The sequence below is a fragment of the Aphidius gifuensis genome, linkage group LG1 (assembly GCF_014905175.1).
Source record: "Aphidius gifuensis isolate YNYX2018 linkage group LG1, ASM1490517v1, whole genome shotgun sequence".
NCBI classification, from domain to species: domain Eukaryota; kingdom Metazoa; phylum Arthropoda; class Insecta; order Hymenoptera; family Braconidae; genus Aphidius; species Aphidius gifuensis.
This window is the reverse complement of record NC_057788.1, coordinates 18,294,931-18,313,943: the sequence shown is the minus strand read 5'-3', so window position 1 is coordinate 18,313,943 and position 19,013 is coordinate 18,294,931. Positions and strand designations below refer to the sequence as shown.

Sequence of the window (19,013 nt, the reverse complement as noted above, 5' to 3'; positions counted from 1 at the left end):
TCCTACGTTTTGGTTTTGAGTATAAAAATAATAATGTGTTTTGTTAATTATTTTGAGTTGATTAATTATTTTTTCCCTTCTGACTTTATCCGGCCCTTCTACCACAACCAACACACTGAGCGATTCTAGCGTCCCGCTAGGCTAATTACTGATACGCTATTTGATTGATTTGTTGATCTTTTGTGTTCTTGGGTATGAATGTGTTATGCCTTTTTCGAGATTTAGGGCGAATTCGAAACCTCACGATTTTAACTCATGCCTTTTCGAGTTTTAGGGCGAATTGAAAACTCATGATTTTAGCTCATGCCTTTTTCGAGTTTAAGGCGAATTAAAAACTACACGATTTTAACATTAAAATAATAATAATTGACGTTTTTGGTTATTGGGTTTGGTTAGTTTTGTGTTTCGAGATAAATTTATAAATAAATCAAATAAAATACTCGATAATTAGTCCGAGAAGGTAACATGCAAAAATGTCACGTTACAAATGGCGCCCCAACAGGGACCCGTTATCAAGAAAAAATTTTAAAATCAATTTTCAATAGTTAACAACTCCGTTATTTATAAATTGATGATTATTAGGCGCGATATTATTGGCTAGGTAACGAGCGACTACCCACTAACAACTCCGTCTAATCATTTAATTAATTTTGGAAAACGCGATATTAACTTATATTTATTTGTCTAACAACTCTATTGTTTATAATTTTATTATCTATTGGGTGCGATATTAATAGGTACTTTCGCGCAATATTTATTGACAACTCCGCCTAATTACGTAATTAATTATAGAGAACGCGATATTAATCAAATAGTATTTTCAAAATAAGCAAAACAATATATAAAAACCTTGAAAAACCCTAAAATCACTAAAAAGTTATATTAAAATATTTGAATACTCGCGCGGTTGTCGGCCATACTGTGTAGTTGTCGCTAGTGGACTTCACGCGCACACGAGTTTGTGTTGGTGAGTATAGAGTGCCGAGAATCTCGTCGCCGGTTGTACAACCGGGTAGAATAATTGTAGACAGTTCAGGTCTTATGAACAGTACCAAGCAACGAGTCGGAATGGTTGACTTAGTCACCAGATGATTATTTATACCAAAACTAATAAATACCGAATGGTATATATCCGAAAAACCACTGTGTATTATGAAAGCTTATGCGGAGTGAGGAAACTTTGCATAATATGTAAATACTACCCTGTATCAAGACGAATGCTTGTACAGGGTAAGGAAACTTCACACAAAATGTGTGAACAAAATCTTCGGATGTATATAGACCACTCTGTATTATGAAAGCTTATACAGAGTGAGAAAACTCTGTACATTTGTGAATAGAGAAAAAATTAAAACTACCACTCTGTAACATAAACGCGTATGTGCAGAGTGAGAAAATGGAGAGGTGCCTTTGTCTTCAGCTCCTTTTCAAAAAACTGGTGATTGATGGGCTGTCACAACGAGCGAGCCTTCCCGAGGTTCCCCGCGTGAATACTTGTATTTTCAATTACGCCGAGGCTAGTGAGCGCATAGTGATTAGGAGTGCAAGGAAACCGAATCGCTCAGTTATAAGCATATAACCGGCTCTGGATTTTGGCGAGTCAATAAGCTTGGTGGTGATGTGTCCTGGAGGGTGGGTAGAATTGAGAATCGGCTCTCTCGAGAGCGCAGGCAACAACTCCTAGGGTTACGTCGCAAACGAAATGCTTCGGCACGTAGTTTAGATTTTATATGGTTGTACAACCAACCGACCTCACTTTGCTCTGAGCGTTTCATGCTGCTACACCGCCATACCAGTTTCTTTGACAGCTGCCGTTGCATCATTGTTAAAATTGTGTAATAAAGTGTTTAATTGTTTAATTAATATTTAGTGAATTAGTGAATTGAGTTTATTGAGTGAAATATATTGCTGAGCTTTGTGACGGCGTTCAATAGCACTGAAAATTTGAAGTCTGATGTACTGTAGTTCCACATTTAATGGTGATGAAGAAGCAGTTATGTCTTTTCTAGAGAGAATTGAAGGGGTTACGACCTATTATCAATTAACACAAGAAGAATTAATTAAAGGCATACCAATGTTTTTAAAAGACAAAGCTAGTGAGTGGTACAGGAACAACATAAGAACATGGAGAACCTGGGAGGAATTAGCTTATGACTTAAAGCGATATTTCGCTCCAGGTGATATTCACATGCAGTTGGAAGATCGTATACGTAATCGCGTTCAAGCAAGTAATGAATCAGCAAAAGTATACGTGACACAATTACAAATACTGATGAGAAGACATGGTGGTATGAATTACACAGCTCAACTAGACCGTTTGTGGAGAAATCTACGTCCAGAATATAAAAGATATATCAGAAGGAACGATATCTATGACATAAATGACCTGATACGTCTTACTGATGAATTCGAACGCATACTGGCGGAAGAGAAAAACAGTATAGTAACCATTGAAGTCGAACCTGAAAAAAAGAAACTAATACAGAAAAATGAAGTAGCAGCATTAGTAAATACACCATTTGCTAAATATGAATGTTGCTGGCGTTGTGGATAACGAGGTCACAGAAGACCAGATTGTCGCAATGCCGTTAAAAAGTTCTGTATTGAATGTGGTAAACTGGGAGTATGGACCAAAGAATGTGTGTGTTCAAAGGCACCACGTCTACCACCAAAGACTGAAGTACCATCAGGTCAAGACAAGAACCAGAATAAGTCGAATGACAGACCATTTTCATCACTACCAGTAAGCTGTGTAAAAGCTCCAGTCTTCCAGCCAACAAGTTCTTTTACTGTACCATCATTTACACAACAATTTCAACAACAACTTAGACCACAAGCAACCAACAATAACCAGCAACTGTTGTTTGTCAAAGATAGTCGTATATTTGTAAACGTAATAATCGGTAATATATTATATAAAGAACTGATCGATACTGAGGCTGGACGGTCTTTTATTGGTCACTCTGTGTGGGAAGATATCAAGAAAAGGAAGTTGGCAACCCTATTACCATCATTACAAAGTCACGGTTGCCGACGGTAACCCTGCACAAATTGATGGACAGATTATTGTAGAGGCAAATATAGCCAGTAAAATCGAGTACACATTCATGGTTATGCCAAAGTTAAAAACTGATATAATTCTAGGAATTGATATCCTGCAACAAATCAATCTAGAATTGCAGTTTGGACCAACAATTCAATTAAATATTGTTAACACAGAAAAGACAAGAAATAACGAGATTACAATGAGCATGGCCAATAACATTATTCAAGAAAAATTGAAACAATTTGAAAACGTGACAGGACGAACTCATTTGGTGACTCATAAATTACATCTTAAACCAAATGTGGAACCAATTAAAACCAGATATAGTCCAAGAAATCCAGCAATGCAAGAAATAATTAACAAAGAAACTGATAAAATGTTAAACGAAGGTGTTATTGTGCCATCAAAAAGTCCATGGAGTTCTCCAGTTGTACTTGTGAAGAAAAAAAACAAAGAATACAGGTTTTGCATTGATTTTAGGAGGGTTACCAACGTGACAATGAAGGATGTTTATCCTCTGCCACAAATAGACTCGACACTGGATAAATTAAGAAACGCTAAATATTTTTCATCCATTGATTTAAAGAACGGGTTTTGGCAAGTACCAATGGATCCTGCTAGCCAAGAAATCACAGCATTCACGGTACCAGGTCGTGGTTTATTTCACTTCAAGGTGATGCCATTTGGTTTGCACTCAGCAAGTTCAACTTTTCAACGTTTGTTCGACCATGTGGTGGGTGTTGATTATGACGACAAAGTATTTGTATACCTGGATGACATTGTAATCTTATATACCACGCTCGAAGAGTACGTTAAAATAGTCGAAATAATGTTACAAAGACTTTATGATGCTGGTTTAAAAATAAACGATAAGAAAAGCAAATGTTTACAAACAAAAATTACATACCTAGGTCACGTAGTTGATGAACAAGGTATAAAAGCTGATCCAGAAAAAATCAAAGCAATAACCAGTATCCCACCACCAACTTCAGTGAAAGAAGACGTTTTATAGGCATGATAGGGTGGTACTGCGGGTTTATCCCTGATTGTTCAACACTTACCCAACCATTGACCAGGTTGATCCAAAAAGATTAACCATGGTCATGGGACGATGAAACTCAAGAAGTATTTAACATGTTGAAAAAGAAAATAACAGAAGCACCAGTCCTAGCACCACCAGACTTTGAACATGAATTCATACTACAAACAGATGCAAGTAATGAAGGACTGGGCATAGTTTTAACACAAAAAAAAAGACAAACTGGTTGAACACGTTATTGCTTATGCTAGCAGATCCTTGACCAAGACAGAAAAGAATTTTCACACGACCGAGAAAGAATGTCTAGCTGTTGTATGGGGTATAAAGAAAATGAGACATTACCTAGAAGGGTACAAGTTCAAAGTGATCACTGACCACCAGTCTCTAAAGTGGCTGATCAATCTCGAAAACCCAGGTGGAAGAATAGCCAGATGGCTATTGTACTTACAACAGTTTGATTTCGAAGTAATTTACCGTAAAGGTACCGACAATGTCATCGCCGACATTCTGTCGAGACAACCAGTGATAAACGACCAACAACACGAGGAATTTGAAGGTGAACAGGTCGTTCTTGCAATTGAGCCAGAGCAACAATGTACCTGGTATCAAGAAATGGTGCAAAACGTCTTGTCAAATCCTGAAAATTTCCCCGATTACTGTGTGAATGATAACATGTTATATAAACATCTACACGCCAGTCTTGGCTGGTCAGAACAACGAGGTGAAGCATGGAAATAATGTGTACCTAAACGACTCCGTCTAAAGGTTATTGAAGAGAACCACAACACACTGACGGCAGGACATCTGGAAGCTGCGAAGACGATAGCTCGTACCTCTTTAAATTACTATTGGCCTGGTATGCAACGTGACATTAAAAGCTTTGTTCACACTTGCGATAAATGCCAGCAATACAAGCCAAGTCAACAATGCAGAGTAGGTACAATGGGCACCACGGTCGCTTCCACACCTTGGGAAGTAGAATCAACTGATATCGTTGGACCAATTACCAGATCGTCAGAGGGATATACACATTTTCTAGTATTTCATGACAAATTTACTAAATGGATTGAAGTCATACCATTGAGACAACCAACAAGTAATGCAATCATTAAAGCATTAAAAGAAAAAATTATTTTAAGATTTGGTTGTCCAAAGAAATTGATTAGTGACAATGGATCGCAATACACAAGTAAAGAATTCACCAAAACACTGAAAGAATATGGGATGGAACACTTACGTATTCCTCCATATTCACCTCAATGTAATCCAACAGAACGTGTAAACAGAGTGTTAAAGACCATGATTTCACAATTTGTTGGAAAATCACAAAGATCATGGGCCAAGTATTTACCTGAATTAACTTTTGCCTACAACCCAGCAAAACAAGAAAGTACTCAATGTTAACCAGCTTATTTAAATTATGGTCGTAAACTTGAACAACCAACAAGCTTGAGAAAAGAAGTAGAATTGAATAATCCAAACATGAAACTGGATCATGAAACCATGATAGCACGACTTCACGAAACATTCGATTTAGTTAGAGTTAATCTAGCAAAAGCGTATACTAATCAAGAGAAAAATTACCGCAAGAAGCACAGAGAATGGCGTCCAAGAGTAGGTGATAAAGTTCGTGTTCTTTTGCACCTTCTGTCAAAAGCAATTGATGGTATTAATGCTAAATTAATGCCGAAATATTCAGAAATATATAAAGTTGTTAAAATATTGAGTCCAGTTCGCGTTATGGTCAGTAATTCACAGGGTGAAAGTATGCATGTACACGTAAAGAATTTAAAAGACATTTAAAAAAAATATAATCATACTTCTATTCATCTGTAAATATTTTCCTTCTTTTTTTCTTTTCTTAATTTTGTTTTTTTTTATGTAGTTTAATTTCCTGACGTGACGCGCGCATTATTCATTTACTCGTGAGAGGTTGTTTCAACAAGTGACAGGTTGTCAATGATCGTATGTTTGAATGAAAACCAGTAAATAACAATTTGGATCTAGACAATTTAATTAATAAGTACCGTATCATTTTTGTTTTCTCGTATCATTTTATAATCAAGACAACAATGAACAATTTAAATATCGAGTTGGACGAGGAGGACCGTAAGTAGGAGAAACAACAACAAGTACCAAGTGACACAATGAACAAAACTACTACAACAACAACAACAAATGTAACATGTAACCGATTTTCTGACCTGCGCGGCGAGAACTATCGGCCAAGGTTAACAACGAGGATTTCTCACCATCCTCCTCTAAATCACCGGGGGGAGCCATGTTGGTTATCTCGGAAGCCAACAGTCGTAGGAGTAACGAGAACAAAATACGAGAACCTAACTCAGTCTTAGAAATGGTAGAGGGGCGCGGTCCACCTGATCGGACTATGAAATACGTAACCAAACCTGAGGGAACTATCGTGAACCAGGTATAGTGTGTTACATACGCCTATATTACATTGCGACTATACTATAGCAAAATATTGACGTCACAAGTATCATAAGTGTAGGAGCAAATATTCTACATGTGAGATATGTAATTTGTATAGGGAACCATACAGCGATCCATCCGTGACCAGGTCTTACACATACGTTGCCATTGCAATAATAATATATCTCAATATTATTATTATTATTTACAGCGATCCATTCGTGAACTCACACATACACATTTATGTGTAATGATGGTCTAACCATCACATACATATTATGTAGCGAGAATATAATAATTATTATTATTATAATGAGAGAACCATATAGCGTGATCATTAGTATTAGTCCATCATTGGAAATTCAGACAGAGTTTCACCAGGACTTAACGTCTGATACCTAGGGAGCCTTTACGAGAGATCCAAACGATGTCGAGAGAACCAGTAGTGAACCAAGAGAGCCAGTCAAGAGAAGAGAAGTGATCAGTTCTAGAGCCAGACAAGTTGTGTCGTCTAACGATAGCGTTCTGTGCTAAGCTACTGTGAGTCCTCTAAATCCCCACTCGCGCGCTCTCCCACCTATCGTCCCGGACATGCGCAGCACGCTTTTCTAGCCCGCAACACGAATAGGTATCCGATCCAGCCCGTAGCCTTCGGAGAGTTCGTCTTTTTGACGGATGGAGGGGAAAACTAGCACCGGTCGTGGTTTAACGTATCAAGTCTACTACGGGACCTCGAATATATACGAAACATGTGCCACACTGACACCACTCGTAGTAGACTTGACCCTCCACAGTGCCTATGCGGTGAACCTTAGAATTATTAACAATTAACTCCTATTAATTGTTAACAATTCAGTTGACATGCAAATAAATAATTAGAGCTCTTTTGTTAATTATTTATTTCGAGAACCAGCGAAATAATAAATTTCGTTACAAACAATAAAACCAGTAATCAAAGAAAACACAATCGAAATAGAAAAAACAGCTTCAATACAAAATATAAACAATGACAAGCATGACGAACCAAGTGACATGATGAATACATCAACTGTAGTTGATCCGGAAGTCGTGACAGTTTCTGTACAGGTTAAGTTACCAACCAAGGAAAACGTCAAACAACTGCCACGTATTCCAAAAGTTGTTAATACCCAAGAAACAACTGAGAAAAATACTCACCTCCATTAATGATCCATGAAATTACAATGACACCAGAACCAATAAATGAAATCATGGTACCAGCAATAAATTTCGTTACACTCCTCCCCGTGAGGGAAGTTTCGACCCGAAACTGACAGAACCAACTACCCTTCTACTGACCTATGGACACGACTAGCTTGTCCAACACAATTGACATCCCATGTCATTCCTTTTTATACAGTTTCAAGTCTGTAATCGAGAGCTTGCCTTTATCCTTTCCAGAGAGATCCGTCAACCGATACACTGTCGGTGATAATTTTTCTACAATTATCCAGGGACCCATAAACGGTTTGTTTAGCGATGCTGTTCGATACGCTTGTGCTTTGAACAATTCTCGATTTCTAACGAGCACGAGTTGTCCAACTTCGTATTCGAGATCCCTACGGTGCTTGTTATATTGCTCAGCCTGACGTTCGCTAGCTTCGTTCAAAGCGAATTTGAAAGCTAGTCTTAGAGCATCATGGCGTCTCATATATTCAAGCCATTCTCGAGAACCTATCTCAATACTTTCGTGATCCATTTCTAATTCCCTTCTTAGTGATCCTTTCTGTTCTAACTTTCGGCCTAAATTCGCAAATGCCGGAGTTGCTTGTAGTGAGCCATGATAAGATGTATTATAAGCGAACTATATGTCGCTAAGATATACATCCCATTCTCTATGGTTGTCTTCCAGCAGCGCACGTATCATCATTTTTACACTGCGATTAACACGCTCAGTGGGGTTCGCTTGTGGATGATATGGTGGCGTCGTGATCAATTTTATACGGTTCTGGCTAGCCAGAGCTCGTATATCCTTGTTCTGGAATTCGGTACCATTGTCCGTGAGCATTTCTTTCGGTATCCCCCAACGAGATAGTACGTTATTTTTCAAGATCTTACAAATATTCGCACCGTTAGCCTTTCTTAATGGAGCAATCTCAATCCATTTCGTGAGCGTATCTTGTATAACGAGAACATAACCGTAACCTTCTTTACTGCGTATATACGGGCCCATAACGTCGGCCGTTATACGAGTCCATGGTCGATTGATAACTCGTGGTTTCATAAGACCAGCGGGAACTCTTTGCTCTACCATACAACGTTGACATATTCCACAGCGACCAATGTATTTGACCACGTCAAAATACATGGCTGGCCAGAAGTATCTTATGATCAAACGTCGATAGGTCCTGTTGACGCCCTGATGTCCAGCTTGTGGATCGTCATGACATTCAGCAAGAGCTCGGGATCGTAGTTCACGTGGTAGTACTAACTTCCACGCGTCGAGATCAGTATTTTCTGCCGAGGCTAATGGCCCTGGGCGATGAAAATACATCTGTTTATTACTGATCCTCCAATTCGGGAACTTATCGAGATCGCGTTGAATAGCTCTTCGACGCCGTAGATACCATTTGTCTTTTATATTCTGTAAAGACAAGATGTCGTCGATGGCTATCCCATCTTCGGGAGCTCTCAATAGCGCATCGGGAACATGGTGTAAAGCACCCTTTCTGTGAACGATTGTGAAGTCATATTCCATCAATCCGAGAGCCCATCTTGCTAATCTACTGCCTGGATCCTTTAAATTATGGAGCCAGCGTAGACTACTATGATCCGTGATCACAGTAAAACGGTATCCTTCGAGATATCCACGGAACTTTTTAATCGACCATACAACAGCTAAACATTCTTGTTCAGTGACTGTGTATTTCTTTTCGGGATCAGTTAAGGCTCTACTCGCGTAGGCGATAACTCTTTCTTTGTCATCCTGAACCTGTGTCAAGACAGCACCGAGACCCACACTACTTGCATCGGTTTGCAATGTAAACGGAGCCGAAAAATCAGGGCAGGCTAAAGTAGGCGTGGTTGTTAGTCGTTCTTTCAAAGTATCGAACGCTTGTTGTTGTTCGGTATCCCATTTCCAACGACTGCTCTTTTTGGTTAGCTGCGTGATCGGCGCAGCTACAGAGGCAAAGTCTGGAATGAAACGTCGATACCACGAAGCCATACCAAGAAACCTACGGACCTGCTTCGGCGATTGAGGTGTTGGAAAATTCCTCACAGCTGAAGTTTTCTCGGGATCCACCTGTAACCCTTCACTATTGATCACAAACCCAAGGTATTTTACCTGTGCGCGACAGAATTCACTTTTGTTTCTGTTTATGGTGAGATTAGCGCTTCTGAGTTTGTCGAAAACCTTACGTAACCAGTCTAAGTGATCCTCAAATGTCTTCGTCACGATTATTATATCGTCTAGATAGACGAAGACGTGTGAATAAAATTCGGGACCCAATAATTTGTCGAGAGCTCGCTGCATCGACGCAGGGGCGTTTGATAAGCCAAACGGCATCCTGGTGAATTAAAACAGACCTCTACCGGGAACTGTGAATGCCGAGATCTCTCGAGAATCTTTCGATAACTCTACCTGCCAATATGCCTTACTCAAATCAAGAGTTGAGATATAATTTGCCTGACGTAGTTGGTCTAACAAGGCGGCCATATTCGGTAGCGGATATGCGTCTTTTTTAGTGACTGCATTGACTTGTCGATAATCGACACAGAACCTAAGTGAGCTATCTTTCTTTTTAACCATCACGACTGGACTAGACCAATCGCTTTCTGATGGTTCGATAACCCCATTCGTGAGCATGACGTCTGTCTCCGACCATATAGCGAGTTTCTTATGGTGAGACATCGTCCGGACCCTTTGCTTGATCGGTTCGTGATCGCCCACGTTTATTATATGAGCCGGGAGCTTAGAGAGCGGTAGACCTTCTGGAGTTGGAGCAATGTGTGCATCCAACAGGTCTTTCAGACGACGTTGTTCGTCTTCTTTCGGGATCTGTAATCCATTACATGCAATAATGCTATGTATGGATTCCACAGGATCAAACGAAAACGATTTATTTGGCTGATCGCGATAGAACCACGTCTGTCCAAAGAAATCCACAACTATTCCAGCAATACGCAGGAAGTCGATACCTATAATGAATGACTCTGACAAAGAGGGCATCCATAAGGTTTTTATCGAGATCGTACGGCCACCAAGTGAAATTGGAGTCATCGACGTTTGTCGGATGATTTCCACTTGTCCGTTAGCTACGAGAACCTTTTTACCGGGAACTTTCAATGGTTGAATATTCGAAGACTCAAGCAATCGAATACCTTCTAACCCAGCGAACGTGCGCGTCGCACCGGAATCCATCAAAGCATTAAGAGAACGTCCACCGATAGAGATGTTCAAAAAGAAAGTTATCTTTTTACCGGGACCAAGAGATCGTTGCAATTTCTCCAACATAGGATTGGATTCAGGAGTGGCCCAATCGTATGCGAGACCCTGTCGGTTAGCATCGTCCAAGATCGTAGTCACAGGGTGAAGTATACGACCGGACTTGCGTTTCCCGGGTTGCATCGAGAACATATAGTTTATAGGGTTGGGATTATTACTAGGTAAATAATCAACTCTAGACTATATATTATTTTAGGAATAATAATGAGGTAGTTCTTTATTATCAGAATATCAAAAGTAATAGAATAAAGAGATTCGAATTACATAAAACGTTAGGCTACAAGTGTAGTCTAGTTTACAACTAAAATATATCTCTTGCGACAAGAGTCTCTTTGCGCGGACGCCTTAATGTTCCTAGATGAGAATTTCCTAGATCAGTCGTCGCCATCTTTGGAACTGGTGAAATTGCAGTTTGGGCAGTTGGCACCGCCACATCCACTCCCCTTCCAGTGAATTTGTCACGAATATTAGGAGCAAATGTTACTTTTTTTTTATTTACATATGTTTTGACAGGTCTAGGTATCATCTCCGAGTGTTGTTGTTGATTTAGATTCATCTGGTTTTGTTGAAGCTGCTTTGGATTATCTTCTTTGGCTGAAAACACAGGCTTTAATCTGTCAACAGAAATATTAACTAATTTGTCATTAATTTTTAATTTGAATAATCTATCAGTCATCCTTTCTAGGACTTCATATGGTCCAGTGTAAGGAGGTTCAAGAGGTTGACGAACTGCATCGGTTCGTATTAATACATGTGAGCAAGTATATAAGTCCTTGAGCACAAACATACTGCTTTTAATGTGATGTGCTGCTGGAACTGGACGTAACTTGCGCATTTGTTGTCGATATTTTTCAATAAATATTTGTGGATCTGCTGGCATGTCTTCGTTGGTAAAGTATTCATTAGGTAAACGTAATGATGTACCATATAACATTTCTGCCGCTGATGCTTTTAAATCTTCTTTGAAGCAGGTTCTTAGACCCAATAATATTGTTGGTAATAATTCAGTCCATGGTTCATCTGGATGACACATTAATGCTGCTTTGAGTGAACGATGCCAGCGTTCTATCATACCATTTGCTTGTGGATGATATGCTGTTGTTCTGGCTCTTTTGGCACCCACTAAATTACCAAGTGCAGTGAATAAACTTGATTCAAATTGTGAGCCTTGGTCAGTGGTAATTATTTTTGGACAACCAAATCTGGAAATCCAATGTGTCCAGAATAATGTTGCGACTGTATCAGCTGTCATATCTTTCATTGGTACTGCCTCTGGCCAACGTGAAAATCTGTCAATCATAGTTAGACAGTAACGATAACCATTTACTGGTGGCATGTAAACAATGTCGATATGTACATGGTCAAAACGACCATCTGGCATAGCTATTTTGTTTGGTTTTAACCTGTTATGTCGAATTATTTTAGATTTCTGACAAGGTAAACAAAGACGAGACCAACTGGTAATGTCTTTTTTTATGCCAGGCCAAACATATTTGTTACGAGTTTGTTGAAGAGTTGCTCGACCACTTGGATGTGAAAGACCATGTATTGAGTTGTAAATTTGTTTTCGTAATTTCTCTGGTACATAAGGTCGGATATATCCAGTTGAAATATCACAATAAATTGCAATGTTTGGTTCGTATCGTACCAATTGCAGTTTTAAACTTCCTTCGAGGATGTTTTCAAGTTCAGTGTCTTCTTCTTGAGCTGTTTGTATTTCTTCAAGATTGCAAGTTGTAGGCATAGATATCTCATTAAGACGAGATAATGCATCTGCAACTATGTTTTCATCACCAGCTACGTGCATAATTTCAGTTGTAAATTGAGCGATGTAATCAAGATGTCTCAATTGTCTTGGTGATGCTTTTTCAGGCTTTTGTTTAAAAGCATGAATAAGTGCTTTGTGATCAGTTTTCACTATGAATTGTCGAGACTCCAGTATATGCCTGAAGTGCTTGATAGCTTCATAGATTGCCAACAATTCTCGGTCATACACACTGTAATTTTTCTCAGTCTTAAACAGTTTTCGAGAGAAAAATCCGAGTGGTTCCCAAATGCTATTTTTTTGTTGTTCAAGTGTTGCTCCAATAGCTACGTCAGATGCGTCAGTTATTAAAGCAAGTGGTGCATTCATACTGGGGTGAGTTAATATTGTTGCTTCTGATAAACTTCTCTTGCAGTCGTGAAATGCTTTTATTGTTTTATCTGTCCAAGGTACTTTTCTTTTGTCATTTTTCTTGGAGTTTGTTAAAAAGTCATTAAGAGGTGCTTGAAGTTGTGCTGCATGTGGAATACAACGACGATAATAATTTATCAGTCCCAAGAATTTGCGAAGTTCACAAATGGTCTCTGGTAACTTGTATTCATTGATAGCTGACACCCGATCTTCTGGAGGTTGACAGCCATTTTTATTTACCTTATATCCCAGGAATAGTACTTCTGTTTGAGCAAATTGACACTTGTTGACGTTAATAGTTAAGTTGTATTGCCTCAAACGTGAGAAGACTATTTGGAGATGCTCTAGATGTTGCTCTGGTGTTTCTGATGCAATTAAGAGGTCATCAATATAACAGTGAGCAAAGTCAAGATCTCTAAGAATGGATCCCATATGTCGTTGAAATGTTTGACTTGCATTACGAAGTCCAAACGGCATGTAGACATATTCCAGTAGACCTATTGGTGTGCTGACAGCAGTTTTTTGTATATCCTCTTCAGCCATTGGAATTTGATGATATGCACGGACTAAATCAATTGTTGTAAATACTTTTTTATTGTTTAGATGCTCTGCAAAGTCATGTATATGTGGAATTGGATATCGGTCAGGTACTGTTTGTGCATTCAGTCTGCGATAATCTCCACAGGGACGCCATCCTCCAGATTTCTTAATTACCATGTGAATTGGACTCGAATAAGGGCTTCTGGATGGACGACAAATACCTTGTTCCACAAGTATCTTACATTCAGCTACTGCTGCAGCCAATTCTTCACCAGAGATACGACGAGGACGATCTGACACTGGTTGACCAGTAGTTTCTATATGATGAGCTACTGACGAGTTGACAGATGCTTCTCGTTTTACAGGTGAGATTGTGATATCAATATATTCTTTAAGAAGATTATTGATATCGACAATTGCGTTGTTTAAAGAACTGATAGTAGTGATACCAAATTCTGTTGTTTTTTTAGCTACACCATGTGCTGAGAATTGTGTTTCAGCATCGATGAGCTTTTGCTTTTTTAAGTCAATGAGTAAATTATAATGAGTTAAAAAATCTGCACCAATAATAGGTGTTTTGATGTCAGCAACGGTGAATGACCACTTGAATGGTCGACGTAGTCCAAAGTCCACATTAATTATGTGATCACCATATGTTTGGATAACAGTTTGATTTGCAGCAAATAGTGTGAAGTCACCAGCAATGTTGTTGCACTTGATTGTAGAACGTGGAATAACTGAGACCACTGATCCAGAATCAATAAGGAAACGAATTTGTGTTCTTTTGTCCATGACATGAAGACGAGTTTCTTTAATATTGCTGATGCTGTTTATATTTATGCTGTCGTTGCTGCAGTTGTTGTTGTTATTGTTGCTGATTTGGTTGCTGTCGTCATTTGTTTTTAATGACGACAGCTCCATTAGTTTTCCGATTTCATAGATTGCCATGCAGAATTTTGAGAACATGTTTCTAAGCATTTCCTTGCATTGTCACCAAATTTTCTGTGATAAAAGCACAGATTATTGCTTGGACTGTTTGAGCGTCCACGTGATTTGGATCTTGACCTGGATCTAGATCTGTATTCTCTCTGTAATTTGTCAACTTTATTAGAGAGAGTCTTGATTAGCTTAAAGACCTCTGATATTGGCGATTCAATAGCTTGAACAGATGCTTGTTCTTGAGAACTGGCAATGGCACATGAAGAAGTATTAGACATCTCGTATATTTTGTCTGCCATCTCAGCTACTTTGTCCAGATCTTCATGCTCACACATGGCTAACAACACACGCATTTGCTCTGGGAGTTTTTCTAAAAATATTGTTCTTAGTACAGTTGCATTGCACTCACCAGATGCTAAATTTTTTATGTGTGCAAGTATTTCAGTTGGCTTTTTACCAACAGATTCATCGCCTCGAAACATGCGTCTGAGTCGTGCTTCTGTTGTTTGAGCAAAGCTTTGTAAAATGCGATCTTTGAGTGTGTTGAATTTGTCCATTGTTGGTGGATTGTTAGCTAAATCACCAACTAACATCAATACATCACTCTCAAGATTCACTAGGACTTGTGAAAATTTATCTTCGTGGTTTGTAATGCCACCAAGTCGTAGTGCCATTTCAACTTGTGTCCACCAAAGTTGAGGTTGCAGTTTATCAAACTTGGGAAGAACTATACGTTGTGATCTTGGATTAGGTGTCCAACCTTGTTGCTCGTTGATCAAACGTAGTCGTGCTATTTCTTCTTGAAGTTGAGTAAAACGTTCATCATCATTCAGCTTTTCTTTTTCTAAAATTTGTTTTATTGTAGTGCTGATTTGATTATATTGCTCATCAATTAATGTTCTTTGTTCATCATCTTCCAAGGTGGCTTTATCGAGATCATCTTGATCATTTTCAAGGCGTTGAGCATCAATCGAGTCTTGTATAGTAGTAAATTGTTTATACAATTGGTCGAGAGATATCATTTTTGCCTCAGCCTGGGTACGTGAACGCCCTTCTTCTTGGAAAAACTTAAACATTAATGTAAATTGCCGTTTAACAACACCTCGTTGTTGGATCAATTTTTTCAAATCAGACATTTTATTAATTTTTTATTCACTTTCACTTTAATTGTCTAATTGTTTTGCAGTGAAATTGTATTTTTTAAAATTTTTTTGTTCAATGCGCACTTGTTTGTTTACATATGTAAATTGCGTCGTAGCACGTTGTGACTCATTCCTTTGTGTCGAAATGTAAACACCGGTACACTGGTAAATACAAGGGTGCGGAAATGTATTCTTTTATTTTTTATTAAATTGCATAAAAAATATTTTTGCAGGGGTCACCAATTATAGTTTATAGGGTTGGGATTATTACTAGGTAAATAATCAACTCTAGACTATATATTATTTTAGGAATAATAATGAGGTAGTTCCTTTATTATCAGAATATCAAAAGTAATAGAATAAAGAGATTCGAATTACATAAAACGTTAGGCTACAAGTGTAGTCTAGTTTACAACTGAAATATATCTCTTGCGACAAGAGTCTCTTTGCGCGGACGCCTTAATGTTCCTAGATGAGAATTTCCTAGATCAGTCGTCGCCATCTTTGGAACTGGTGAAATTGCAGTTTGGGCAGTTGGCACCGCCACAAACAATCGATAGTCGTGACCCCTACCTTACCACAACGGTAACAGAACAATGTTGGTGGTTCTTTACAATCGCGAAATTGATGACCCGTCTGTTTGCAATTGAAACAGCGGTTCTCACGATTGAACTTGCCGCGAAGCTTTGGGCGACCCAAAGCATCCAACATTTCGGGATCTTCTTCCGAGAGCTCTTCTTGATCTATTGGTGACTCGTCACCATCGGGAGCGTTGACCATGTTTGGCTTAGAATCTCGAGCTGGTCTAGCAGGCTCTTTGTATGCCAAGCTAGGACACACTGATTCTTCTGGTCTACGTGGTGGTTGCCAACTTCGTGAACATTCCATGTTCTTCTCTTGTCGTCTTAACATGCCTTCTAGTTCAGTTAGAGTAAGACACTCATCGTATCTCAATCCAATTCGGAACTTTGGCAGTAAGTTACGGTATACTATTTGTAACCGTCTCGACTGAGGCCATGGCGGGATCGTTTTCGAAAAGAGAGCATCCATCTTGGACAGATATTCACTAATACTTTCGTACCGACCTTGTGTACGTGCGAATATTTCTGCCTCCAATGATGGCTGGAAATCGAGATCAGCAAATCGAGATCGAAAAGCTTTGCGGGCTGTATCCCAGCAAATAAAGCAAATAAAATTCTTCGACGTCTTCTTTACGTTGACCCGAGAACTCAACTTTCCAACGATTCAATAGTTCGAATACCTTTGCTGGTGGCATTGTATGAACTTCGTTATCGTTGCGAGATCTGAGATGTGAGATATGTAATTTGTATAGGGAACCATACAGCGATCCATCCGTGACCAGGTCTTACACATACGTTGCCATTGCAATAATAATATATCTCAATATTATTATTATTATTTACAGCGATCCATTCGTGAACTCACACATACACATTTATGTGTAATGATGGTCTAACCATCACATACATATTATGTAGCGAGAATATAATAATTATTATTCTTATAATGAGAGAACCATATAGCGTGATCATTAGTATTAGTCCATCATTGGAAATTCAGACAGAGTTTCACCAGGACTTAACGTCTGATACCTAGGGAGCCTTTACGAGAGATCCAAACGATGTCGAGAGAACCAGTAGTGAACCAAGAGAGCCAGTCAAGAGAAGAGAAGTGATCAGTTCTAGAGCCAGACAAGTTGTGTCGTCTAACGATAGCGTTCTGTGCTAAGCTACTGTGAGTCCTCTAAATCCCCACTCGCGCGCTCCCACCTATCGTCCCGGACATGCGCAGCACGCTTTTCTAGCCCGCAACACGAATAGGTATCCGATCCAGCCCGTAGCCTTCGGAGAGTTCGTCTTTTTGACGGATGGAGGGGAAAACTAGCACCGGTCGTGGTTTAACGTATCAAGTCTACTACGGGACCTCGAATATATACGAAACATGTGCCACACTGACACCACTCGTAGTAGACTTGACCCTCCACAGTGCCTATGCGGTGAACCTTAGAATTATTAACAATTAACTCCTATTAATTGTTAACAATTCAGTTGACATGCAAATAAATAATTAGAGCTCTTTTGTTAATTATTTATTTCGAGAACCAGCGAAATAATAAATTTCGTTACAAACAATAAAACCAGTAATCAAAGAAAACACAATCGAAATAGAAAAAACAGCTTCAATACAAAATATAAACAATGACAAGCATGACGAACCAAGTGACATGATGAATACATCAACTGTAGTTGATCCGGAAGTCGTGACAGTTTCTGTACAGGTTAAGTTACCAACCAAGGAAAACGTCAAACAACTGCCACGTATTCCAAAAGTTGTTAATACCCAAGAAACAACTGAGAAAAATACTCACCTCCATTAATGATCCATGAAATTACAATGACACCAGAACCAATAAATGAAATCATGGTACCAGCTGCAAATGAAATTTCAATGACACCAGAACCAATGAATGAAATTGCGGTACCAGCAGCAAACGAAATCACAATGTCACCAAAGCCATTGAAAGAATTCATGACATAAGAAGATAAATCCGTGACACCAGCAATTCAGACAAGTGAAGCTATAATATCATCAGCAAGCAAGCAATTAGCAATACTACCAGGTTTTAGCAGTTGAAAAAATCCAGGTGTAGTGTGTCGTGCAAGACTTGGAATCAATGGCACTCAGGTACCAAAAGATATTTTCGTGTTTAAAAAAGATGTTGATTGGCCAGTGACTTGGCCAGTGCCAAGTACTACATTGAAGCGTCAACGATATCGTATTACCTCCGATGACCAGGTACATGTTCGTGTACATAAGATCAAATCGTGGGACGTATTTGATGACAAGGATCAACTGGCACAATCCATCTTCCCAGGATTTTGAGGAAGAAGACACTTTTTTTTTATTATTTACTTTTGATATTGTTCGTTTTGTTTTTTCAACTCACAGGTTGAGTCCAGCGTATTTATGATACTTTATTCGTTCTTATTATTATGTTTAATATTTAACCTTTTTATGTGTGTAATGTAAGTTTAAAATATTATGTTTGTATGAAATAATAATGTAACAATAGTTTTGTTTTTTTTTTTTTTGAACAAAGGGGGGGGTGTGACGGCGTTCAATAGCAATGAAAATTTAAAGTCTGATGTACTGTAGTTCCGCATCAGCCAACAGGTGGCGTAAGTTTTTCTCAAGCGCTTTGTACGCTTGAG

General features: G+C 38.8%; 1 protein-coding gene across 1 annotated transcript; it reads left to right on the top strand.

Annotated features, from left to right (window-relative positions):
• Window positions 1–1,954: 1,954 nt before the first annotated feature.
• On the top strand, window positions 1,955–2,554 carry LOC122860140 (activity-regulated cytoskeleton associated protein 1-like). Its single transcript, XM_044163830.1, has one exon. It carries the CDS (start codon window positions 1,955–1,957, stop codon window positions 2,552–2,554), a length of 600 nt encoding a protein of 199 aa, XP_044019765.1.
• The last annotated feature ends 16,459 nt before the right edge of the window (window positions 2,555–19,013 follow it).

Coding starts and splice junctions, on each gene's coding strand:
- LOC122860140 (XM_044163830.1), top strand. CDS start 1,955: ATGTACTGTAGTTCCACATTTAATGGTGATGAAGAAGCAGTTATGTCT.